Genomic DNA, 27320 nt, shown 5'->3' with positions numbered 1-27320 from the left:
GGTACTTATCTCTCACCTTGGAAAATGTGCACGATATGACCTTAACATTCAGCCAAAGGACCACAGCCTGATCAGTCCAAGTGTAGAGTTAGAGCTGCCTCTCCCTCCAGCACTGGTCCATTTTTAGCCTTGATTGCCCTACATTTTGTTATATGTCAGACAAGGTGATAACGAGCTGGGTATCAGTGGCTCACATCTGTAGTCCTAGTGCACAGGAGGCTGAGATCTGAGGATCATAGTTCGAAGCCAGCCCAGGCTGGAAAGTTCATGAGATTCTTATCTCCGAGTAACCATCAGAAAGCCATTTGATCTGTGGCTCAAGTAGAAGACTGCTAGCTTTGAGAGGTAAGTAAAAGAAAAAAAAAAAAAAAAACCAGCTCAGGGAGAGCATCCCGGCCCTGAGCTCAAGCCCCAGGACCAGCACAAAGACACACACACACACACACACTCACTCACTCACTCACTCACACAGAGTGATACAGTGATTACTTGTATTTCTTTAAGATTTACTTTGGTTGACAAGATAAATGTGACTTTGGTGGGTGCCTGAGATGTGGATGCTATTAGGGAGCACGTGAACAAAACACATGGTATACCAGATATAAAGCCATGCCCATATCCATTGCAGATGTTAGGCATGAGTCAAATTCACAAAGGGCAGGTAAAGTTAGGCCTCCAAGACACCTACACGCTGTGCATGCTGGGACACACATGTTCTTCATGTTACCAGACCACAAACAGGCAGTAGTACACTCTGAGGAGGCATTCCCGGGCCCCAACTACAGCACAGGGAGAGCCATGCATAGGAAAGAGATCTTCCAGACTCTCCAAGGAGAGTGAGAATGAGTTGCTGTTGCCGCCGCCCCTCCCCGCCCCCCCCCCCAAGGATGACAAGGAGCAACAGCAATGGTGTTACTGCCCTGCTGGATTTGGGCACTGAGGAGGCCACAGAGGCAGTTTCCATCTGACTTTCATCCCTGCCCCATTGGCACAGTCACTAGACTCTGCTCAAGTTAGCAATTACCCTCTGCTGGAGGGCAAAAGGTTCAACAGCTGGTGATCAACAGCTGGACAGCCTCAGTTGTTTAAAAATTAAAAACATTAGGAAGTACTTACAATAAAGATCTAACATGAAGTTAATATTTTTTCTAAGAACATTAGCAGTGTTCAACCCCTAGCCATCTACCCTTAGAGTAAGGATCTCTTAATCTATCTCAACCCATGTCAAGACTTTACTCTGAGTCACACCTGGTATATAGGTGTAATCATGAGACCTTGTCATAGTATATCATATCACAAGAAAACTCATGCATTTGCAAGCTAACTCCATTCCAATATCCCAAGAAAATCTCATGGCCAAACCCAACATCAATGGGAGGGGTGGAGGGAAGGGAATATATCCTGCTCTAGGGAGAGGAATTTTCAAGTTCCTTATGCTCTGATGCTTGTCTGTGACTTGTCCCTGGCTATGAAATCAACACAATAGGGAGGGGAAGGGGAAGCACAGAAATGGTAGGACAAAGGATGAACTAATTCAGCAGTGATACTCACTAGACATTATTGTTGAAAATGAACTATACAACTTGTAGGGGAGGAGGGTTTGAAGGGAACAAACTGAGAGAAAATAAGGTAAGAGGTGACACTGCTCAAAAATAAATATGCTCATTACTTATGCAACTGCAGCTTCTCTGTACATCATCTTTACAGTAAAAATAAAAATTAAATAAAAAGAAATTGACACAACATACTGATAGTGATTCTGATTTAACCTTCAAAATGAGTTCAGAGTCCATAAGTCTAAAGGGATCCCTAGTTCATTCATGGCCAAAGAAAAACAGAATTTTATTCTCCCAACTGAGAGTAAGAGAGAATTACATCCTGATTCTGTTGGAGAAACCCATGGTAGTGATTAAGTTCCTGTGAGTTCTTTCATATAAGGTCTTCACATAAGAAGAACTGTGATAAATCCCTTCTATTAAAGCTCTAACCTTCTCTCCTGAGTAACTGACCATGATTTGGGAAGAAACATGACCTGAGCTAAGTTACTAGATTCTCCACAACTAACTCAGAATCTTCTGGAACCATAAGAGGTTTTGTTTTTTTCCTTTGTTTTTGTTTCCTTATCTTTGTCTTGTTTGTTTATTTATCTGTCTTTGGGAGGGCAAAGGGGGGCTAGAAATGGCGGGACAAAGGGTAAACAAATGCAGTTGTGACACTCACTAGACACTATGTTGAAAATGAACTATACAACTTGTGGGTGGGGACAGGAGGGGAAAGCTGGGAGAGAGCGAGGGAAGGAATGACAGTGTTCAAAAAAGAAATGTACTCATCAGACTTGTGTAACTGTCGTGCTTCTTACATCACCTTTACAATAACAAAATAGTAGTCCCAGACCTCTAAGTCTTATTATAGGACTAAATGTCTATTATTTCAAGTTGAAGACTTTTCCACTAAAAGACATGAAGAAAATATTACTGTCTCTAGTCTCCCATTTAATACTCTACTTCCCTAAGAAAGCAATCTGACATTGAAAATCCTCTTTGAACATCCCACTCTTAGTTTTCTTTGAATGAAAGAAGAGAATGCAGACACTTTTTAAAGCTTCCTATGGGAAGTGCAATCCAGATCTGTTTTTCCCTCATTTTCCAGCTTTGCAATGAAAGTTTCTAGACCTAAAACCAAAAGATCCACTTCTTCAAGCTCCCTTGAAGATACGGTTGTGCAGGAAAGAAATGGATGCCATGCCTTCCTTCCTCTTTCACCAATGGAGAATTCCTCAGCATTTAAAAAGACCCTGCTCCCTGCTTTGTGAAAAATGGCAGGGATGCTTGTGAAATAGAAACAGCTCTGAAAAAATGGTTCCATCAGGGGCCGTTGTGTCCTCTCAGGTGTTGTAATCTATCGCCACCTGGTGGACACTTTGTTCCTGTTTGGAATAGCAAAAATTGGAAGCGTTTTTAAGAAGTGCACAGGGAGATTTGCACCAATACAAATCATGCTCCTTGATTCATTTCATTGTGTTAGAAGATTTTCATCTTCTGAATACCAAAGGTGAAGGAGCATTTTGGCAATTTTCTAAACAATTCAAGTCTCTACAAGGACGTTGTAATTTCACATTCTGGCTACAATTCTACCTCCCTTTTAACCCTCTCCTTCATGCCAGAAGTAACCTTTGTTTGCTCTGTTCTGACCTTATATGAATTTAGCTATGGTCCTTTGACAGAAGTTCAGCGCTATTTGGGAAACTGTCTCTGAACTATACAAACATGGCAAAAGGACATGGGCTCTGACTTAAAAACAGAAAAAAAAGGATAAACAGCTCCTCCCTCCCAGTTTCATCTCCAAAGACAGACGTCTAAATGGTGAAAACTGCCTCTCCCCCCCCCCATCCTCAGCTCATTTGGTCATAAATTCAATACTTAAAATAGACCTTAAAATCCAGCTGGTATAAGCCATCACTGCGACTCTAAATTATCTCTCCTGGAAGCTAAATGTTCTAAGTGCGTAAAATAATGTCTCTTATCTACTCAACTCGACAGACCATATTAAATAAAAATCTCCCTGGGAGCTGGTTTGGATGCCCCTTCCACTCACCTGCTATTTTCTTTTGAGGGAAATCCTTGGCATCAAATACACATTTGGGGCAGCTTTAAACCTCCAGAGAGGACATTGAGGGTAGAGAATCTCAGCTGTGGATGAACTAAGGGATTGCTGACCTTGGAGACAGAACAAGTAGCTTGGACTCCGGCTCACACACCCCTAATGCCCTAGAGACTCCGGGGACAGCATATTCACTCCCTTCCCTTTTTCTCCCCATCCCCATCTCTGCTTTCCCATTTCTTCAAAGCACTAAACCTTAGATCAAATACAAACACAACTGGGCAGACGCCACTGGCTTCCGGACCACCCCTCACCACTGGCTCCAGGGCTTGGAGAAGATGTCTTTTTTCCACACCCCCTCACACCACCCCCCCCTTAGCCTTCAGTATCCTTCCCCAGGAATATTAAGATACAAAGAGATAAAAACGTATTCCTCCTTGAAAGGTCGAGGGACAACCGTATCCACCTTCCATCCAAATTCTTATTGGCAGAGAGAAGTGGGCAAAATATCCTACCACGTCCTCATACCCGGCAAAAATAAACATAGCAATTACAGCCAAGTAGGAGGAAGGCAGGGGCCTGGCCGGTGGTGCTGTCCTTGGTGCTGAAAGCTGTGTCCTGCCCCAAAGTTGATGTGCTGGAACTAGATTTCCACTTCAGGCCCTCAATGCCTTACCCTTGCAAAGCCCAAGTGTTCGATTTGGAGTGGGAGGTGATTGGAAATTAAATCCTATGAAGTACTACGCTCCCTGGCATATTAGAATGTCACCCCCTTGAGTGCAAAGCTAATATAAATTGAAGGGACAATGTATGCTCCAGTAGAGCAGGGATGACACACAGTTGGTCATCAATAAATACCAGCTTAGTTAATTAATTAGTCACTAATATTTAATTAAACACTTTTAACCTAAATCTGAGCAAGAGTCTGCATTCCTTCCTTCCTCACCACAAGAGAATAAAAGATGTACTCAGGACCAGATTGAGTGAGTTTTCATTTGCAATACCTAGTTTGAATAGAAGACTCTCCCCAAAATTTCTTTCTTGGCTAAAACTTTAGGCAGTTGTTTTAGATTCCGCAGTCAAAGGGGAAAGTGTTGGGAAATTCTCAATCCAGTGGCACAAGTGAAGTAAAGGCATCTTCCTTTCCAGAGAATATTGAGTCTTGGGAGAAGGTAGGTAGAAGCGACAGGGCCAGAGAACACTTCGGTGGGACGATGGATATTTAGGGGCATAGAGATGTGTTGACTCTTCCCTCCTATCTCCTCTTTGGTTTGTCTCCAATGATTAAGCACCCAGCCCCCTGATTGGCGGAACCATGTCTTTTAGGGAAAGCCTGAGGAAGAGGAATGGACAGGATTCCAAGATTCCCAGAAAACCGCTCACGTCAAGACGGCTCTGAGTAGCTACCTGGTAAATGGTTTGAGGGGACTTCTCCCAACCCTGTGCACAGCAGGGGCACCCCCATATGCAACACCATACCAAAGTGGAAGCTCTCTGGGGAGAGTGGGGTTGTGGCTACCATGCACTAGCCATTCAGAAGGTTTGAGTGTCCTTAAAAAGTGCCTGGGCTTTTGTTGTAAGGTGCAGGCTTTTATTGTAAGGTTCAGAGTAGGCGACAGTATTTGCTGCCTTACCCAAAGCAATACTGGTCCTTCAAGCCAAACTGTGAGGTCTCTCTTGTTGATCGGACTGCATCTTCCCACAGCAGAATCTTCAATCTCTCGTACAGAATTCTAGGGTGATTTATTTAAAAAAATTGTTGTTTCCACTGTGTTGAGGAAATCCATACCATATTCAGAGAGGAGGGACAGGCCCGGGAAACGCTGGCGAAGCCCCAGGCGCGCTTATAAATAACCCCTGACTGATGCAAGGAAACAAGAGGAAGGGAAATCACTGTGAAAAATGAGAAAAGCAACCATTGGGTACTGAGTCAATCAAGCACGCACAAAATGAACTTTGATATGCCCTGAAGAGGAAGGAGGGGAAAGGAGGAGGAAAGCGGGGCGCATAAACGGGAGAAGGCATGGAAAGACAGCCCAGACAGTCTAGGAGCCAGGCCCCTGCTCCAGGTGTTGACCGCGACTCGGGAGGAAAGACCTGGAGGGCACAGGACCTCGGTCTCTGGGTGCTTGGCGCCCTCTGGTGGACATTTTTTCGCCAAGCCCCCCGCCCCCCCCCCCCCCCCCGCCCCCCGCAACACACACACCCCGTAAGGGACTTTAACCAAGGCAGAAATTCATTAACGTGCTAAAATATTTCAAAGGGAGAATCTTTAAAAGCCGTGAAATGAGAAGCGAGTGAGCCAGGGTCCAGCCCGCCCCTCCCGGGCCTCCTCTGCGCTCCGGGGGCCCCCATACGTGCGGAGCTGGTGGCACTCGTGCGTGGTATTAACCTTCAGACGTGATCAATCAGGAGAGAGAGCATAAAGAATGAGAATGGAGGCAGTGGCACCTAGGTAGCGAGGCTCGGATGAGCTACTTTGGGCATGCATGTCTCGAGTTGGATGAGGAAACGGGAGCGGGAAGATGGTCCCTGAGTGGGCCCCCTCGACTCTGCCCGCTTTGCCCTTTCATCAGCCCTGGTAGCGCCAGCCACGACACCACTCCGGGCGATTTCGCTCAAGGAAGCGTTCAGAGTCGCGGATCCAGGGAAAGTACTGGGAAATGGATGGAGCCAAAGCCACTCATCCAGTCTCCTCCACGATGGGGTGGTGGGAGAGAGAGAAAAATGGAAGGAAAGAAGAAATGCTCAACGAGGCAGAAACCTTCCTAAGAATTGTCTTTTCCCTTTCCTCATCGGACACCCTGACTGACAGACAGACAGACAGACAGACAGACAAAGAGAGAGGGAGAGAGAGAGAGAGAGAGAGAGAGAGAGAGAGAGAGAGAGAGAGAGAGAGAGAGAGAGAGAGAGAGACTGAGTACGTGAGTATGTTCCGGATTGCTCATAGGACCTCCCACCACCCCCAGGGCGCAAAACCGTGAGCTGGATTTATAATCGCCCTATAAAGCTCCAGAGGCTGGCAGGCACCTGCAAAGGAGCCCCGCCGCCCCGCCAACGAGCCGCCCCCGCGAGCAGCGGCCTCGTGACTCCCCAGCCCAGCGGGTCCCCGCCTCCCCTCCCGCCCTCGCCTCCCCAGAGCCCAGCGGCCGCCTCTCCGGGTCTTTCTCTTCTCCTCCAGGTTTCCGGGTGCCGGACAAGGGGCAGCACTGATCAGGAAACCTCTGGAGGTGACACCGGACATAAACGCCAGTGGCCGAGCCGAGCGAGGTGGACCGCTGGACGCTGCGCCGAGGAGCGGAGGGAGTGTCCAGCTCCGGGTCGCCGAGCCGAGGTGGGTCAGCGCGCGACATCCCGGCTGTCCGCCCTCGGCTTCCCTGTCCAGCCCTAACCCCAGCGCCTGCCGTCCAGCGCTTCCCGCCTGCCCTTGTCCTGGGCTCTTGATTGTGGCACCGCGCGGGGCCGCTGGCTCCCCGCTCTCTTCCGCTCGCTCGATGTGGATGGTTTCGTGCCATCCCCACCACCCCCGAGGACTCCAGGAAGCTGAGATTCGTGCTGAAGTGAGACGGGAGCGATTTGCCTGTGCGCCTTTCCAGGCTTTGAGCGCCTGACTTTCCAAAAAGCGCCAGGGCAGCCAGCCACCAAAGGTGCGGCGAGGAGCGCTAACCTGTTACTTCCCCAGGAGCGGTTCTCCCTGCCGTCCGCGTGGCTGGGAGAGTGCGCGCCCGCGCCTAGGTGTGGGGCCCGAAGGGGGGGGGGTGCAGGCCGTGGCTGCGGGACTTTTCTTTGTGGAAGGGCATCTTAGATCTCCCCCAGATTCGGCCGCACTCTCTCTATCCCGGAGCCTTTGGGTGCCATCGCTCTGGCGCCCGGTGCGGAGCAGCGGCGACGCGCGCTCATCTTTGTTCGCCGCCTCTAGCCCGCGGGGCGCAAGTTCATCTCCCCCGTGGCGACCTCCTTTCTAACCTTCCCCACCCTCCTTAGGTTCTGTTCAGCGAACTCCCGGGGATAGGTAAAGGAGAAACACCGAAAGTGAGACGGAGCCTCTCCCTAGGCTGGAAACGGCTCGGCCAGGGGTTGGGACCAGAGACAAACAAGCGAGGGTCTGAGCGGCCGTGTTCGGCTGTCTGGAGTGCAAGGTGACTCTGGTTCGTACCCGGCCGTGTCCTGGGCAGAACCAGAAGGCTGGGAACCGTTTCCCCTCCCTTCTCACCTTGTCTCACCAAGTGCCACGTCCCCGGACCAGTTAGCCTCCTTCTTTCCAGGGAATTAGCCAGACACAACAACGCGAACCAGACACCGAGGCAGACGGGCCCGCCCCGCGCCCTCCCCCCTGCCCGCGCGCCGGCTGCGCCGAGCCCAATGGGGCTTGTCGCGGCGGGGCTGGAAAATCGCGCCCCGAGCGCTGGCTCCCCGGTGCTCCTCCGCCCAGCTCTCCACACCCCCCGCGTCCTGCACTGGCCTTGAGCCCCCCGCGCAGCGTCTCCCCCAGGTCTCCCCACGGCACCACCAGACTGGAGCGCCGCCTTGGGCTGCGTTGCGGGGAGCGAGCGCCCGCGTCTTCCCTGCCTCTCCCCACCGACCGCGCACTCCGAACCAGCCAGCTCGCTGCGCTTCTCTTCCCTCTCAAGCAACCAGATTTTCGGGGAGCTTCTGCGCCCCCCCACCCCATCCCACGCCTCCAGTCGCCTCCGGTGCGCAGGAAGCCTTTCCTATATAAAGCTCTCGCTTCTCTTCGCAGCCAGTTCCTGCTTCCGACCCGCCGACCCACCCAAGAAGACCCCTGACACTAGACACCCCAAGACAATCGAGCCAATGGCGTCTTCGACCCCTTCTTCGTCCGCAACCTCCTCGAACGCAGGAGCAGATCCCAACACGACCAACCTGCGCCCCACAAGTAGGTCCTGCCCCAATTTCCTATCAAATGGGCTGCAGGGAAGATGGGGGCGCTGGGATATTGCGAGGCTGCGCTGTCGGAAAGGGAGAAGGGAGGCGAAGAGATGGTGGAGCCTGGGAAAGAAACGGGGCCCTAACCCAGGCTCCCCTCTAGAGGTCATTTGGCTGTCAGGGACGTTAGGTGACTCTCGGGGCGCCGTAGCGCGAGGCCCTCAGTGGGGCCGAGCGGCGGCGATCGCTGGGGGCTACGCGGTGGGGTCCGGGCGCTCACCAACAGCGCTCGTTTTTTGTTGTGTTTTGTTATGGTTTCTTTGCCTGGTGGGATAACAAGAGGCAGAGGAGGGGGCGGTGAGAGGAGCCCAAGAGTCCCAGCGGGAATAGAGTTTTCTGTCTCTGGCTTTCGTTGAGCTGAGATCTGACCTCCTCCTCTCCCCGAGAGCTGCGCTCCAAGTCTATAATCAATGGAAATTTCGACGTTAATTGCAGCTTTTAGAAAACTCGGGGCCCCTAATTGCTCCAATTTTGCGTCGTGCTACTGACGAGTGAGGACGAAGCCTGGGGCGGGAAAGGTACATAAAACTGCCTGAGACGGAACCTCCATACTTCATACAATTAATTACATCTTAGAAACAAAAAGGACACGGTGGGGACAGCAACGTTTTGAGGGGCGGGCTGTGAGGAGCTATGGGGGAGGCAAAGGTTTGGTGGAGAGAGAGATCACCCTTCTCCTTTCTCCTGGGCAAAAGTCCTGACAGCAGATAGCAGTCCTGGGGTTGGGGAGAGACCGAGAAAGGGGGATTGGGGAGAGACCGAGAAAGGGGGATTGGGGAAACGGTACTTTCCCACCTTTAGCTTCCCCAGCTCTTGGGTCTTTAATTTGAACTTTGTTCCTCTCTGCAGAGTCCTGGGGATGAGAGATTTGTTTTTGTTTTTTTTTCAGATAGGGAAGTAGAGTCTCCTTACCACCCCCTCCCCAAATCGATCAGCTCCAGACAGTAAGGGCATTCGAATTTTATTCTAGGAGCAGCCTAGAGAAGATAGTGTCCGTAGAGGGAGGGCTGGTCCCTAAGCTTTTACGGCACTAGCAGCGGGAGGAGATAATTACCCTCCTCTTGGAAGGGGAAGGGGGGAGGTGTTATTAGGAGGGGCTCCAGTCCTTTGGCGGTGACTGTCGTTAGGCGGCCTTGTCTAAAGTTCTTAGGCTATGTTCCAGTTCCCTTTACAGCTCCCTCTTCTCGGCACCTAAGAGAGCTGCAATTACCCACACAACAAAGAGGGGCTCTGGAAAGCCGCCAGTCCAGGTGCAGGAGAGCCGGACATAGGTGGCAGAGCAGACAGAGGAACTCCAGGCCCGCTGGTCTTTTGTCTATTGCTTTGGCCTTGATAGATTTCTTTCCAGTCCCCTGCACATCTCCCTACCTCCATCGTTCCTGTTTCTGGTTTTGTTTTTCTGCTGCACCTTCAGGGCTGGACAGCAGTGGCATTGGTTAGCCCGCCAGTAAAACCATTCCCCAACAGCCAGCACCCAAATTTCTCCTATGGACAACCCCAGTCCACAATGCCCAGTACACACATGGCCCGGAGCGCCTGGAAGCTATTGAGGTAGAGGCAAGAAATCTGATTTCTCTTGGAAAGATCAAGCAGACTTGTCCCAAGAATATTTGCCTTCCGCAGCCCAGCTGTGGTATTAACACCCCTAGGCTGCCCTCACATACCCCAAGCTCAGTCCACTTCACCCTCCCCAGCAGACACACCTCAGCCTGCCCAGCACTCGACTTCTATGTCCTTGCTGCACCTGTGCACCTTTACTACCTCTCCTGCCCCAGTAACCCCTGTGTGGCATGTGGATCCTTGTAGCCCTCTGCATTGTTCTTCTGGACTTCTGCTCCATAAAAAATAAAATAAAATAAAGCAGGCTCTCTAACTCTCCAGCTCGATTTTTCTTACTTCCATCCATAACCTCCTGAACTCCCAAGCTCCTGCTGAGTGACCTTGGAAAACTCCCTTACCCTCTCTGAGCCTAGATGTTTTTGACACATGAGTGTTAGATCTACACTTGTTGGGTGGGTTGAATAGAGTTGTTTTGAGAAATTGATGAGATTATATTTAAATCAAGAGCACATTCTCAGATTGAAATAGCTCTTTTTGAGCCAAGTATTGTTGCTGCTGCTGCTGCTGCTATTGTTGATGATGATGATGGGGTTTTGCTTTTGAAAAAAGGTTTTCCTGTCCATCAGTGTTACTCCATCTGTGGCATACAGTCCCGAGGACGAGGTCTGGCCCTTTTGTTGTTGTTGGTCCCCCCCCCCCCCGGGGGCTCTGTTGTGCCTGAGGTTTAATGGATGTCACTCTGCCTATCACAGGCAATACCCGTGAGCTGGGCTGGAGGCTAGGGTGGTGTGGGGGATGGGAATGATCGAGGAGCCTTGCACTGAGGGATGGGAGAGGATTTCACACTAGCTTGCACCCAGACTTCTCAGGCACAGGTCTGTTTTATCTCTGGAAGTTCACCTGAAAACCAGACAGACTCTCTGATGGTTTTAAGAAAAATCGGTCCAACATGGGCCAGAGATTCAGACCAGAGTAAAGGCTCCTGATTCCATTCGCCCTTGCCTACCTGCCTGCCTGTCCGCCTTCCTGCCTGCCTGCTTGCTCCAGACTGCGAGGTCTCTGGAAAGGGCTGAGAGAAGGTTGGGTAGAGGGGCCTGGGTTGAGAACCTGAGTCTCACCATTGTCTTCCCAACTCCCCAAGCCGGACTGAAGAGCAGCCATGCGAGGCCGATCATCTAGTCAAATACTATTTTTCACCCAATTAATTCCTGAACTCTGCTGCGACCCCATTTCATGCCAGTTTATTTTAAGCTGCCACTCAGCTGGAGACCCGCCAAGAAATTATGAGACGTTTCGGGCCCAGATGCCCGTGTTCCCTTTCTGTGCTATTGTGGTCACCCTTCCAGTCTGTGGGCCAAGAGACCAGGTGGGTGCTGAGCAACTTGAGCGCCCAGGACTGGCCCTTTGCGCGTGGGGTCCAACCCTTCTTCAGTGGCTTGCCAGGCAGGGATCGCTTAGGAGCCAGGTGGGCGCTGGGAGCCCCGTCTTTCAGACTTCCAGAAAGACCGTTCTGTACCTGGCACCTCGGGGCAGGAAGGGAATGTGAGGCTAGCTCCGAGGGCACGAGCCGACCTGTCGGCACACAGATCTGGCTCCTTTCACAAAAGAGTTTTTAACGCGGAGCACTGAAGAAGGCCTTCCCTGCCCTGGCCAACGCCTTTGTCCCCTGCCAGTTTCCACGGCCCGCCCGCCCGAGCATCCCTAATGGCACCTTCTTTTCCTTCCTCGTTTCTAGCCTATGACACCTGGTGCGGAGTGGCCCACGGGTGCACCCGGAAGCTGGGGCTGAAGATCTGCGGTGAGTGGAAGGGCCCCCTGGGGTCCTGCGGGCCCCGGCGGGAGGCAGTGCGTGTGCGCGGGGCCGCGGGGACTGGGGGGGTGGCGTGGATCCTAGTGCTTGGATCGGGTCTTCTTCCAACCTTATTCCATTGTCATACACTCTCCAAGCCCAGGCTCTCCTCCTCCCTCCCCTGACTAAATGGAAAGGGCCTTTTCCTACGGAGCTTCTGCCCCCAGAGAGCAACCCCCCCCCCCCAGGACTGGTGGGGCGCCCTGCTGGATACGTGAACGGCAGCCCGGCGCCCCCACGCGGCAGCCGGGCTCTCCTCCCGGGACGCTAGCTCCACCCGTCAGGCTTGGTCGGGTGGGAAACGCGAAGTGACCTAGCTTCGCTGGAGAGCCGGGCGAAGACTCAGATCCACCTCAGGCAGGGGGCCAGACACGTCCCCGCCTCCTCACGAGCCCAGCCCCCCTGCATCCCACGCCCCCGGCACCCCAGCCCTCCGGCATCCGCCCCCTCCCCTGGGTCTAGGGGCATTGAAAGTAGTTCTCTAGCTTGGGAGTTTTGCCAGGAGATATCATAATGGATTCCGATTTCTTTTGGGGGCCCTCGGTGACCTGCCTTGGGAAGGCTCGGGCAGCATCGGCCAGGGGGTGAACCCCCACCCCCCGGCGTGGTCCGGTCGGCAGGAAGGGAAGGAGAATGAACAGGCAGAGAGGGAGGGAGGGGGACGGGGGTTTGTCTGGCACGATTTGCCAGCGGGGAAGGAAAATAGATCGGAAAAGGAACTACTCTCGAGAGACGGGAGGGCCTGAAATGAAAACGCCCAAGGGATGCAATTTTTTTTAAGGGAGAAAAGGAGATTTGTTCGATGGGACACAGCTGAGTGGTTCTGGCTGAACAATGAGGACTTGCTTTCCTCGCTACATTTCACCGTCTAAAATTCCCTAGCCTTATCGCGCTAGAAAATACGGGTGTCCCCAGGCAGGGTGTGGAGAGAAGGGGGGGGGGGATTAACGAGAGGCTTCTCAAGGAGCCATCCGCCCGCGGCTGCGCCCGGGAGATAACGGCGGAGCCGGCGAGGGGCGCGCCCCCCCACCCAGCTCCAGGGTGCAGGGAGCCGTCCGGCTAGCGGGAGCTTTTAGGGCCGGGGAATCCAAAAGTAGGGCCGGAGCGAGCCAGCGGAGAGGGGTCATTTAGCGACCTATGGAAATCACCATCCTTTTCTGCCCGATCGTCTGACTGCGCCCTCCTTTTTGGGGTGCGGTGTGCCTTCAATCCCGAAAAGGGGATATCAACTCGTAGACTAGCTAGCCGTTTTCCAAGAAGAACCCAATCCGGTGGCGGAGCAGCCTGGGGGATCTGATCCACTCCCCACGCACGCCAGGCCGGTGGGCGAGACCCGAGTGTCCTCCCGCTGCCCGAGCTTTGTTCTATTAATAGCCCCTTCCCACTCTCACCCCGCCGCCATTCCCGGCTTAATGGCCCGTTTCGCGCTAGATCCCTCCAGCCGCCTGGGCGCTCGCCTTCGGCAGCCGGCATTGTTCACGCAGCCGGGCAAGCAGAACTGCCAGAGCCCCCAGCCTCTCCGGGCCGGGGCCAAGGACTGAGTCGGCACAGGCTTGGGGCGAAGGCTAGCTGCTCTGCGATCCCCGGCCCGCAAGGAGATAGGCATGTAGAGGGGAGACCTCGACCACCCGTACCCTGCACCCCCGCCCCCACCCGGCTCCTACTCCTTGATGCTCTTGTGAGGGGACCCTTGAGTCCTAGAGCCTTCCCAGTCTTTGCAGTCCCAGAGCACAGGCGCGTGGCTTTGCTGGTTAAGGAAACAGTAGGACCCTAAAATGCCATCCACTCCCCCTCCAGCTATTAGCCAAGGCCTTGGGGTCAGAGTTCTTGAGTTGTTTCTTTCCTGCAAGCCCCTCTCCGCCCCACCCCCCCTACACATTAGTTTCTGAAAAGTTACAACCTGAGTGACAGGAGGAGAGGAATAGTCTGATGAGGGAAAATTACCTACTGCTCAGCGGCAATAATGCCTTTGGGGCCACAGATTAGAAAGTTGCCATTAGGTTTGATTCTGAAAAGCAAACACAACTCCATGAGCATTTCTTTTCCATTCTTTAAGGACAACCCTGGCTTTCCATTTTAATGTACTGGAAGCTGAGTGCTGTCTTCATTTTGGTCCCGGTTGCACAGCTGTCCTCCTCACCTTCACACACCACACCCAGCCCTCCCTCCCAGACCTTCGTGCACCTGGGCACCCAAGGGCATCAAGGCTGATTTGTCACATTAAGATAGCATAGGGACTGTGGTCCTCTCTGCACCCGCAATCCTTTGCTCTGGGCCATACACTCCCTTGTATGGCCTCCTCAGTGCCTTGCCAAACAGCTTCCACCCACTCTCCTCTTCTTCCCCACAGTAGAGACAATGAAGCTGCATAGGGTTATGGGTCGTAGCCTTAGTTCTGGAGGTAGAACCACCCTGGAAGTGTAATCAGACAGAAGAAACCTATAGTTTGCCAAGAGCTGGAGAGTAGCTGTTGGCATGGTGCCATGACCTACATAGAAGGGGTCCCTGACCTAAGTTCTGGGCTTTGGGATCTTCTAACCATTCAATGTATCTTTGGGCCTCCATCAATTACTTATTCAGAAGTTCCAAACTTGTTGATTAGTGCCCAGAGCCATGTTATTTAGTCAACACTGTGTGTGTGTGTTTAATTTTGCATCATCAATTTTTAAAATTAGACCTTAAGAATTCTGTATCTCTTGTTTCTGTCCTGGGGTTGGGGTGGGGGAGAGGAAGGAGATCTAGCTAGCTGTGTGCTTAAAAATTATTTTAAAAGCCTCTCCTTAAGACAGAAGCAGTTCCATATGTGGAAAGCAAAGAAAGTACTGGGGTTCCACCCCCATATGCCCTGCTGGCCATGCACAGTTTAGGGCCTAACATGGAAGCAGCTGGCTGAAGCCAGGAGCTCTCTGGTTTAACAGTGCTCACTGGTCCTTTTGCCTTTGACTTAGGGAACAGGAGTAAAGAATGGATGGCCTAGTTTGCCCATCCCCTCCTTCCAGAGTTATACTCCTGGTTGACCAACTCTGACCTGAGCAAACACAACTGCAATTGCAAGGTAGCTCTCCTCAGCTTTCCTCTTATTCTCAGAGTGAGGAGCCTCCTGACCAGTTACCCACAGACTGACACTAGCTCCTTGCAGCTGGAGTACAGAGCAAGGATGAGTTCAGCTTGCCCCAGTCTCAGGAATCCCTGCTCCAAGAGAACTCTTCAGTAGCCACGGATGTTGTCAAAGTACCCTCCTCTCCATACTTATAAGAGATGGCTCCTTCTGGGTCATTCACTTTTAAGGATCCCAGTATTTTAGAAAACCAAAGCCTTCCTAAGCAATGTAAAAGACATGATAATGCACCTTAAAAGTTTGCATTAGTTGAAGCCAGGTGCCAGTGGCTCATGCCCATAATTCTAACAAGTCAGAAGGCTGAGGACTGAGGATTTGAGGTTTGAAACCAGTGAGGGCAGACAAATCTTTAGATATCCAAAAAAAAAAAAAAAAGCCAGAAACAGAGCTGTGGGTCAAGTGATAGAGAACTAGCTGTGAACAGAAAAGGCTAAGGGATAGCAAGTGTGTGTGTGTGTGTGTGTGTGTGTATACATATTGTTTCCAGTAATATATTAGTGGTTTTTAACACAATTTATTTTGTAATATCAGTGTGCTATCCATAAGACCATCACAGAATCTAGAGAAAATTCTAACTCAGTGCATTACTGGAATTGTAGTCCAGCAAAGTGATGCAAGTCCAAAGCTGTGTCGCGTTGGCATCTCTCAACCTTATCAGGATGTCTCTATAAGAACCTCAGTGTAAACTAGACACAATACCGAAAGGCTTTAGTTCCTGAATCTGGTACCAAGGGGTCTTGAGGTGCAGAGGCTTAAGGCTTTCCCAGAAGTGAGTCAGAATCCAGTGGAAGTCAGAGTTTGGGGACTACGGAGGTGGGCACTTGGTCAGCAGGGAAGGACTTCACCCCAGTGAACCACATCTGGACTCTCCAGCCTAATGAATTCCATAACTACTGTTCTAGGACCAGGGGAACAGCATCAGGATTTGGGAGGCAGGTGATCAACCCTCCTGCGAATGAGCCTGCTTCTGAATTCTGAGGACTTGGAGGAGGGAGAGCATAGAAGGAAGGCAAAGGTTATATTCCATCTCTGTACCCAACTATGCACCTCAATTATAAAGTACCTCCCTCCCTCTGATGTCCTTTGGGGTTTCGATGGCAAGTTTAAAAGGTGCTGGGAACGCTAAAGGGCCAGGTGTTTCTGCCTTCCTTTTCTTCCCTCCAAAAATAGACTCTGGCTGGTGTGTGTGGGAGAACTCTAATCACCCAGCCTTCTGCATCCCTCTGCCACCCATCACCACTGAATTGTGTCCTAGGGAAGTAGAGCTGAATTCCCACATTAACTTGCTTTTCTTCATACCTCCTGGGAATTTCTTCCAAGCCTATCTCATGATACCTGTGATTCCCTAAGGACCAGGGACTGTCGTGTCTACAAAGACAGGTTTCGGGTCACCAAGAAGTTTTGTGCTTCCTCCCCCACCCCCGCCTTGTTTCAGGGTGCTCCCTTTAGGCCTAGGATTGAGGCTGCACTGAGGAGATGCTAAGAAGAGAGTGGCCTTGAAGGCTGGGACACCAGAGAGATGGGAGGAGGGACTCAAGGCTGACATATTCTCCAAGTCCTTTGGTTCCACCCTGCTCCTCGGTTTGCAGATGGTGTTTTTTGTAATTGTCACCTCCAGGGAAGATATTTCTCCTCCTTTTCAGGGATGATCTGGATGTGAATACCATCCCAGGATCAGACTTTGGCCTCAGAATTTGTTGGATTCTTATGTAACTTCCTATCTTTACTACAACTGTAGTCTCCCTCTGCCAGACTATAAGCTCCTGGAGGGGACGCTGTGTCAGTCAGTTATCTTCATCTGCCCGTCCTGACTTCATAGAAGACTGTTTCTCCACACACAGTGCTCACCAAGTACTCATACAATTAAATGTCAAGTCACATAGGACTTTATCTTTCTTTTCCTCCAATTTTATTAACAAGAGAGAAGAAGAAGCAAGAGGCATTTGTAGGAAAAACTGCCTTGTAGGGTTGGTTCAGAAAAATTACACTTATATTCTACCCTGAAGGCTAGTTAGCAACAGAAGAAAGCATCTTACCTAATTCCCAGGACCTCAGTCTTCTCTTCCCTCTCCTGCCTTCTTCCTCTGCTAGTCTCACCCTTTCTCATGCAGCAGTTCTCCCTGCTCTTCCCATTGCTGCCCCACCTCCCTCTGATTGCACAGCACATAAATCCAGCACTGGCTGCCTCCTCTCTGAGGGTCCCTTCCTTCCAAACTCCATCCTGAGGCTGGTTACTGGAGTGGAAGCTGTCCATTTGACTTAATCCTGAGTTTGCTGTCACATTCAGGGAGGAGAATGGGCCTAACTTACTGTTTCTCTCTTGCATGACTGGGCCTGTACTACTGATGACACTTGGCACTGCCCCTCTTGGCCTGCAGCAGAGCAGGGCCAGAGCCACTAGACCTAAAGCACAGATACTCACTGGGATTCCCAGCAGAAACAAGAGCCCTGCTTGGAACAGACTAGTCCAGCAGCTGACCCTTGCTGGTTGGGTAGTTTCCAGTCTCTCTGACCCAGCTTCTTATGCCTTAGGCTTCTTGCAAAGAACCAACAGTCTGGAAGAGAAGAGTCGCCTTGTGAGCGCCTTCAAGGAGAGACAGTCCTCCAAGAACCTGCTTTCCTGTGAAAACAGTGATCGTGATGCACGCTTCCGGCGCACAGAGACCGACTTCTCCAACCTGTTTGCTCGAGGTGGTCCCTCCCTAGCCCCACTCCCAATACACACAGTGATAGCTACTTGGTTCCTAATTCAAATGTCCTAGTTTTTCTGTTCCTGAGACTTTACTCCTTTTACCAAGAAATATCATTTTTGTCAGTGAGTTCATACAACTCACAAAACTGTTTTTCAGAATCTGTCTTTCTTGGTTTCATGGTTTCAGAAGGTAAATGAGGAATGTCCGTAAAACAATTCTACCTAATGGTGGGGCTCAAGTAATAGAGTACTTGCCTAGCAGGTGCAAGATTCTAAGATAATCCCCAGTATTGGAAGAAGAAAAAAAGTCACAACCAAATCTATTATTTCGAGCCAGATGCCAGTGGCTCATGCCTGTCATCCTAACTACTCAAGAAGCTGAGATTTGAAGGTCACAGTTCAAAGCCAACCAGGGCAGGAAAGTCCATGAGACTCTTATCTCCAATTAACTTTCAAAAAGCTAGAAATAGAACTATGGCTCGAGTAATATAATGCCAACCTTGAGAGAAAACACTCAGGGACGATGTCCAGGCCCTGAGTACTGGCACACACACATACACAAATAGGCAATTCTAATGACACATGAAGAGATAAATATGAATTTGTCAAATCTCTGAATGTAAAGGAATCTAACAGGTAAAGATAATTCCATTGAATCCTAATACATTTATCCTCCAAGACTACCCCCTCCACGTCACTCTATGAGAAGCTACATAGGTGGACCATATAACCAAAAACCATGAGATTTATTTCCTCAAGATCTCCGCTCCTCACTGCTTCTGCCCTCACATGCACATCTTGGTCAGCATTCTTCTGGCAGCTCAAAGGTAGACCCACCACTATAGCTGATAACTCCTACTGGGCCACAGCCAGATGAGAACACTGAAACCTCCAACTACCCAGGGAATAGACAGAGTATCATGAATGTAGCCCAGCAGCCTGCCCTCGTACTAGGACAGATACGTCCACAGTGGTTGGAGTCCTCTGCAGCTCTCCTCCCTGGATTAACCCCCTCTACCTGACTCTGCTTTGCAGATCCTTAGCCCAAAGTCACCTTCATACATCTCAGGATCCAGGCCCAGACTATGAGGTCAAGAGAGGTCCCCTGTCTTTCCATCTTGAGCCAAGTTCTAATTTACTGTCTGAGGATGCTAGGAAGGATGCACTCTTACCACAGAAGCGTTATCCTCTGCTACCAACAGATGGAGCACAACTTTAACACCAAGTCAGGGAATGCAGGTCTGATTCTCAGCACAGATACATCCTGGAACGCAGTGAGGCCTGTCAGGATATCAAAGCTGACATTAGGGATCTCTGAGCCCAGGAAGCCAGGTATGAGGAGGTGATCACCTCTTTCTATCTTACCTCCTTTAGACCTGCTTCCAGCAAAGAATGGGGAAGAGCAGACTGTGCAGTTCCTACTGGAAGTGGTAGACATACTCCTCAACTATGTCCGCAAGACTTTCGATCGCTCCACCAAGGTGCTGGACTTCCACCATCCACACCAGTTGCTGGAAGGCATGGAGGGCTTTAACTTGGAACTCTCTGACCACCCGGAGTCCCTGGAGCAGATCCTGGTTGACTGCAGAGACACCCTCAAGTATGGGGTTCGCACAGGTAAGAGTGAGAGCCAGCAGGGTAGGCAGTGGGTAACCTTCCCTCCCTCTCACCCCGATCTGTGGGGAGGGTAAGGCATGCTGGAGGAGAGGCTTGGACCTGCTGAGGGGAGGTGGCAAAGTATTGCCCCCAAGAGCAACTCTGGGTGGCAACAATTGAATCAATCCCAGCAAAAGTGTGTTTTGTCATTATTTCTTATAAAAGACTAAAAAGCTACAGGTACATGGCAATAGGTCAAACTTCCTTTTTTGAGTTGTTTTAGGCTACTCAGTGTGTTTTCTCACCTCCTCTCCACTTTCATGCATGCTGCATTCTGTTCATTCCTCCTTAGACTTGCCTATCACTGACACTAGAGACTTGGCCCCATGCTCTGAATTAGTTTCTTAAGGCTGTCATTACAGAGTAACAGGATCTAGGTGATTTCAAGCAATGGAAATCTACCCTCTCAAACTTCTGGAGTCTAGAAACCCAAATCAAGTTGTTGGCAAGGCCCTACCGTCGTTGGATGTTCTTTGGAGAGCCTCAGAGAGGATCCATGTTTAGCTGTGTCTACTTCTGGGCATTGTGGACATTCCACTTGGCATTCCTTGGCATGGAGATACATATATCAGTCCTGCCTCTGCCTTCACTTTCAAAAGTGCGGTCAAATTGCCTCTTGTCAAAAGGATAATGGGGCTGGAGGCATGGCTCTGCCTTAGAGCATCTGCCTAGCAAGTAAAAGGCCCAGAGTTCAAACTCCATTACTACTACCAAAAAACAAGACACCAGTCTTTGTGTGAAAGCTCATCTTAATCCAGCATGACTTGATCTTAATTTGATTACAGTTACAAAGACCCTATTTTCTAGTGAGGTCATAGTTACAGGAACAAGAGATTAGTTCCTGAGCTTATCTTTTTAAAAAGAACAATTCAACTCACAACATCTCCTTGGCTACCCCCCCCCATACATTTCCCAATCAATATTTTTTCTATCTGTCTCTCTCTGGTATACACACACACACACACTCCTCCACATGCTGCTCTAATCTCTGGAATTTAGAGTAAACAAATCCTATTTTCAACTAGTTGAAAATACAAGATTGCAAGGTTGTCTTCTTGCCTCCATTTCATATTATCATACTGTTCTCTAATCAACAAAGTGCTTATGTTCCACTTGTCTCAAATTCAGGGACCTTTTGGACCTCTGTCTAGCTGTCTCTAAATGGAAAAAAAGTAGTTTCTGTCTTCCCTTCCACAGCCTGGCTTTTCTGAGCTTGGACACAGGAGAGTTTTCAAGAACTGGCAGTTCTTGGCACAGTTGCCACACCATTGGGGAAGCCCCAAGACCACAACTGGCAGGGCCTTGTTCTTTTCTCTTCTTCCTCTCTCTTTGTCTTTTATGTTAGCACTAACTCTTCTGAGTCATTAGAAGATAGATTTAAGATCAGGACTGAGAAAGATGGTGGACATAAATCTGAGTAAGGCTATTAGATGTCAAAAGCAATGTATGCGATGAATTAATGAGGCTGGTTAAAGAAATGTTAAAATAAGGAATCTCAATAGCTTTTAAGGTCTGCAAATACTATTGGACTAAGGAAAGTTTCATTAAATAACTATTACATGGACCAGACCTAATTATATGCACAGTCTCTATTGTTTGATTAGTAAAGTACTTATTAATTTAGGTATATTTCACATTTTTCTAATAACTAACCTATTCCTGATGGAAAATATGTAGTAGTATTTGTCTGGATTAAAAAAAAATAATGGCTGGTTGAACATGTATAAATAAGGACATCCCACCCCACCCCCCATGCCCAAAATAATAATCTTCCAAGCACTGGAAAACTTTAAACTTTATATTGCACCTCAGGATGTTGTCCTGTTGGTGATTCTGTGTATGTATGCATGTGTGCATGCGTACGTGCTATTGGGGCTTAAATTCTGGGCCTTAAACTGTTGTTTGGCTTTATTGCTCAAGGTTGGTGTTCTGTCACTTGAGCAATACCTCTACTTTTGGCACTTTGCTGGTTAATTGGAGATAAGAGTCTCAGATTTGTCTGTCTGAGCTGGCTTTGAACCTCAGTCTTCAGATCTCAGCCTCCTAGGATTATAGGCATGAACCGCTGATGCCCAGTTTTATGTGGGATTTTTTTTTTAAGATACAAAACAATAAATTGGGTTTTTCTAGTGCAAAAATACTGCTGTGGATGCATTCTGCTCAGAGATGTTGGCAGTATATTCTCCATTCTGAAGAACTGTTTAAAAAAAAACCACAATGTCATTACTCATCGTTTTTTAAAAAGCCAAAGTCTATGTTCTTTAATATGGTACAGTTGTCAGTGTTCAATTTCTCAGTTGTCTCATGAGTGGCATAAAGGTCATATTTTGTTTTAATGCATTCAAATCAGCATCTAAATAAGTCCTTACACTGAAGGTGATTGACATGTTTCCTGATAGATTTCCTTCCCCATCTTTTTTTTTTCATCTTGCAAATATTTGATTAAAAAATTAACTTAAAAAAACACAAATCTTTCTCTCTCTCCAAGCCTTTACATGACATTTGGTCATGTGCTGCACCATGTCCTGTCTTATTGTCTCTTACACTCATCAAGTACAGAGTTGAAGGTGAAATCTAGAGCCATGCATGGTGACTCATGACTATAATCTCAGTATTTGGGAGGCTGAGGAAGGGAGATTTCAAGTTTAAAGCCAACCTGGGCTATATAGTGAGTCTTAGGCTAGCCTGTGCTACCTAACAAGATCTTGTATCAAAAACATAAAACAAAACCAGAAATTTAATTCTAAGCTAGATTCTTACTTAATATAAATTCCAGCAAGAGATTTTAAGAGAGAAGATTGTAGCCCTATGTTAAAGGTTTTTGGGAGGCTTTTGTACATATGTTTTAATGACCAAAGAGATGCTTTTACACTTTGGTCAGTCTCTACTCTGTCCATCTTTTGTCTCTTCCATATTATGTGGTCCTAGTGCACTATCACATGAAGTGTGATTGTATTTTTTGATGCTTCAGTCCTATCTTAAAATGAAAGATTTGTTCTTTAAAGTTGTGAAATGAGTACTGTGTAGACGTGTGTGTGTGTGTGTGTGTGTGTATGTGTGTGTGACAGTAGTAGGGCTTGATCTCAGAGCCTGGGCACTTGCCCTTAGCTTTTTTTACTCAAAGTTGGTACTCTACCACTTGAACCACAGCTCAGGGCAAGGCTTCTGGCTTTTTGGTGGTTAATTGGGTATGAGTCTCAAGGACTTTCCTGCCCAGGGTAGCTTGGATTACAGGTGTGAACCACTGGTGCCCAGCTATGCATATTCATCTTAGTGAATTTCTGCAAGATTCTTTGTTACACAATATCTTACAGCTTGTCACTAAGCACAGTGGAGTAAAATGGAATAGTGTAAGCTACTTAAACTAGCCCACATGAACATCTGTAATATTGCCCCAAATTTGGGGTGCCATGTGTACAGTGAGTTAGCTTCTCATAACACTTTTTTGTCTAGAAATCAGTATTATTTGGGGGAGAGTCTTTGAGATGCAAGGATATCTTCCAAGAAGCCATAGTCCAGTTTTCAGAAGCAGAGTCCCTCAGATTTAAGAGAGATAGGTTCTCAGGGCGGGAAGTTAGACCAGAAACATACAATCACTAGCTCTCTGACAGTTATTTCAGAGGCAAGAGCAATTTTCCACTGGAAACATAGTAGTCAGCAAATCTAACACTGGCTCTCTGTCACACACCCCTAGATAATCTATTGTGTTGACTTCTTCATGACAGCTCAGCCAAGCCTGCTGCTGTGGCGTTGAGGTTTTTTGGTGAATGCAAGTAGGCAAAAACTTGGCAACAGTCCTGCATTTGCTGAAAGCATCTCCAGTTAAAGCATCCCATGGGTTGCATAGGGCTTCCTAGTTGCACGGCAGTGACAGTTCCTCCCCCACTGGCTGCGCAAGTAAGGACTGGCTCTGCTCTGCCCATTCTGCAGAGGAGATACTAGGTTGGCTCAGCAATCAATCAGCTCAGCTCAGCTCAGTTCCATGCAACGCAGCTACTCTATGGGGTACCTGACTGCACCTGGGCAAAACACTCTGCTGCTTCATGTCACTCCTGTCACAGAGACCTGAAGAGTGATGGAATGGCCTCAGCATAAAGCATCCAAGCTGGTGCTTTTTCCAGGCATGGTTCCATTCAGCCTTTCCTGAGGCCTACATCCTCTTCTCCACCAGAAAATCTTGATCAGGGAATTCAGTCCCTTGGGATATTGAACTGAAAGTTGAAACATATGGAAAAATTATGACTACCACATGCTTTGTGTAACTCAAAAGTTAATGTGACAGAAGAGCTCACCTGGAAATTAACAACAAAGATATAAGAGCATAATTCATTTTTATACTCATTTTAAATTAAAACTACAGTGCTTATTCATTCATTCATTCATTTATTACCATGATTTTGAAGTTGTTAGGTTTGCATGCCACCACTTGGTTAGTACAAGTGGGTCAACCTACACTTCCTTCTCCAGTACCCTTGTATAGCCCATTGAGAACATAGAATGAAGACCTCATCAATATGTCTTGTCGATCAGGCCTTTGGCTCTGAATATAGCTTGAAGTTCTTGGAATTTCCTTGATGCTTGCCTGTTACCTCTCTAGGTCATCCTCGATTTTTCAACCAGCTCTCCACTGGATTGGATATCATTGGTTTAGCTGGTGAATGGCTGACATCAACTGCTAATACCAATATGTAAGTCTCATAGATTTTTTTCATATATGCCATCATCATGTATAACTCTAGCTAATTGATTTTAAAGCCCATTTTAATAGTTTCATTAAAGTTCCAATAGTATTAATTTTTCTGTTAATAGCGTGGGTTTGTCACAGTTCTGGTTTCATAGTAGAGAACTTGATAAACTGTTCTTGAATTGAAAAATGTAACTTAATAAGTCCACAGCGATGAGAAACAAACAGTAACTCTAGCTTTCGAAATTCCATGTGAAATTTCATAGTGATAGACCCTTTTTTCTGAATGGCATATCTAAAAAGGTCACACTTTTGGCTACGATGGTGGCTTCTTTTTCTCTTTTGAGCACATGGATTCTAATCACTTAGGCCATATTTTCTCCATAATTAAAGCTGCTAGAAAGCCACAAATCAACCTATTGCTCAACTAAAAGTTCTAAAACAAAATCCAGCTTGTACTGGTACATTATATATGCCTTTCAAAATAATTTATTTTGCTAAATTTGACATCGTTTCCATACTTGTTTGGGGGACAGATTTTCATTTATTCTAAGTTCTTGTATATTTTGTGAACAGTACTCGGATTTGAACTCAGAGCCTTATTCTTATAGGCAAGTGCTCTGTCACTTGAGCCATACCACCAGCCCCTAGGTTCTTATACATTTATATAAAAATGACTCTGAAGACTAGCACATGAATAGCTTTCTTATAGTCACCCCCAAAGTTTTCTCTGCATGTGAGTGCCCTCACCAGAGATAAGAACAGGTAACAAGATATGGAGGTCATCAAACCCTGGGAACCACTTTTCACTAGACATTAATGACAATGCTTTCCACTACCTATAGCACTGCATTTGATTAAAGTATGCATGGAGAAAATAATGAAACAAACTTATTTCAACATTCTAATAATAGCATGAGAATGATAAGGGATCAGTTATATTCTGACGCTAACTACCCATGTACTTGCTTATTTATTAATGTTTTATTGGGCTGTGGACCGGATTCACAGCACCCGTAAAAAAAGTTCATGGCAAAGTAGATTCTGAAAAATGAATTTAGGCGAAACAGTAGTATTGTTTACAATGAGAAATTCCACAGGACATCAAGATAGAATGCAAGTTATTGAAGTTCAGGCTATTTTACTTTTTTCTAAAAGAAAACTTGACCTGCCACAAATTCAGAAGAGCATTTGGAAATTATACATTGCTCATGCAAGTTCCCAAACAGTATAGAGGCTGTGACTCAAAATAATAAAATTATATTCAGGAAAGTTTTGATTAATTAAGGATTCCTGCTTCTTTGGCTAATTTAAAACAGACATCGACAGTTTTTTAGAAGTAAATGTGACAAGTGAAGCCTTTAAAGGTAACAAACTAAAAAATTCAACTGATTAAAAACCACAAATGGTTTCATGCTCCCTGCTCACAAGTCAAAGGTAACTTCAATGGAGTGTCCATGTGATCTCTGAGATTTTTTTTCCAGCAAAGCTGTGCAACATTTTTGTTTTAAGTTTTTTTAATTTTTGTCATTGTTATTATAAAGGTGATGTACAAAAGGGTAACAGTCACATAAGTCAGATAAAGAGTACGTTTCTTTTTGGACAATGTTACCCCTTCTGTTGCTTTGTGCTCTGTCTCCGTTTTTCCCTCCCATTACACACACACACACACACACACACACACACACACACACACACACACACACCCCCCCGCCACGATCCTGAAATCCAGGTCAGAGACAGAAGTGCTTGGTTGATCTCATACAAAACACTTGCCTTTGCAAGGCCTACTGTACTCTGATTTGTAGGATAAAAATCTAACAGCACACACAAGCACTATAATATGCTAGTTATGTTTATGCAAACAAGAATGATATTGTAGCATTTAACACTAAGTAGTAATTTAAATTAAGAAGTACAGTTTGTTTTAATGCAACAGTTTATAAAATAAACCTGAAAATGCAGGTCAAAAGGCATGTATTCACTAAGGCTAAAGTACCTATAACAATGTAGGCACACAACCCATTCAGTCTCTTCAAGTATGTGTTTTATGGACCCCTTGCTGTGTTTTCCCAATATGCAGCCAATCTAAAGGTAAATAAAGGGAACTCATCATCCCTTTGAGTTGTTTATGACTGGTAGTCTCCTGGTAGCTTTCTTTCAACCAGAAAGCTCCTACAAATGCTCCTCTACCCCATGTTCATGAAATCAAAATCCCAGCTCTTCTTTTACCTCAGCTCAGCTACAGAACAGTAAACTGATGTCCCAGCCATCTGAGGTCAAGGCCAATCCAGCTAAATGACACATAGTAATTACCTCTCAACTGAAGAGTAGGTATTTATAAACCATAATCTGATTCTAACAGATCAATAGAGAAGGTTATTTAAAATTGTGAAATCATTTCTGTCAGTTGTAGAGACAGGGCATTGTCTGAGTAAGTAATAACTATTATCTAGAAATTGCCCTGACCCAGTCCCACTGGAAGAGCATGAAATGTCCCAGCATTGTAGAGCCAGGCAACATTTGCCCCCTGTGGCAATCCCTTCTTCAGTGGGAATGGTGTTAAAACTAAGTCTGAAAAAAATTGCAAAAGGATCTTTCTTTGTCACAGTGTGATTTAGTTGGTTTTATGCCCCCTTTAAAAAAAAAAAAAACCTGTCCTCACTGTCTCCAGCATTCCTCCATGTAGTCTTTTTTTTAAACTATATTTTTTTTGTCTTTTCTTTTTTGATACTGGGGATTGAGCCAGGATGTTGCACTTGCTAGGCAAGCACTTTGCCACTGAGCTATATCCCAGCTCTTCTATGGAGTCTTTTTTTGCAGGTGTGTGTATGTGTGCTGGTACTGAGGCTTGAACTCAGGGTCTGGGCACTGTCCCTTAGTGTTTTTGCTCAAGGCTGGCATTCTACTACTTGAGCCACAGTTCCACTTTTCCAGCTTTTTGCTGGTTATGAGCTACATATTTCATGAACTTTTGCCTGACTGGTTTTGAACTACAATCTTCAGGTCTCAACCTCCTGAATAGGTAGGCTAACATGGGCCACCCATGCCTGCCTCTGCATAGTCCTTTTTTTCCCTCTTATTTATTGTCAAAGTGATGTACAGAGAGGTTACAGTTTCATACGTTAGGTACATTTCTTGTACTGTTTGTTACCTCCTCCCTCATTCTCCCCTCCCTCCTCCCCCTTGCATAGTCATTTAAAAAGAACTAACC

General features: G+C 47.6%; 1 protein-coding gene across 2 annotated transcripts in view; it reads left to right on the top strand.

The window, feature by feature from the left end:
* The first annotated feature begins 8365 nt into the window (after positions 1-8365).
* Gad1 (glutamate decarboxylase 1) overlaps positions 8366-27320 on the top strand; it is a 37647-nt gene continuing 18692 nt past the window's right edge. For both annotated transcript variants that reach the window (XM_048344242.1, XM_048344243.1), the window contains exons 1-5: positions 8366-8497; positions 11843-11905; positions 17607-17765; positions 19141-19383; positions 24020-24110. In XM_048344242.1, the coding sequence (XP_048200199.1) occupies positions 8416-8497; positions 11843-11905; positions 17607-17765; positions 19141-19383; positions 24020-24110 (638 nt within the window). In that variant the 5' untranslated portion in view covers positions 8366-8415. The remainder of the gene's footprint in view (positions 8498-11842; positions 11906-17606; positions 17766-19140; positions 19384-24019; positions 24111-27320) is intronic.

The sequence above is a fragment of the Perognathus longimembris genome, chromosome 4 (assembly GCF_023159225.1).
Source record: "Perognathus longimembris pacificus isolate PPM17 chromosome 4, ASM2315922v1, whole genome shotgun sequence".
In the NCBI taxonomy this organism is placed as follows: domain Eukaryota; kingdom Metazoa; phylum Chordata; class Mammalia; order Rodentia; family Heteromyidae; genus Perognathus; species Perognathus longimembris.
The sequence above is the reverse complement of the archived record's forward strand: the minus strand, read 5'-3'. Positions and strand labels throughout refer to the sequence as shown.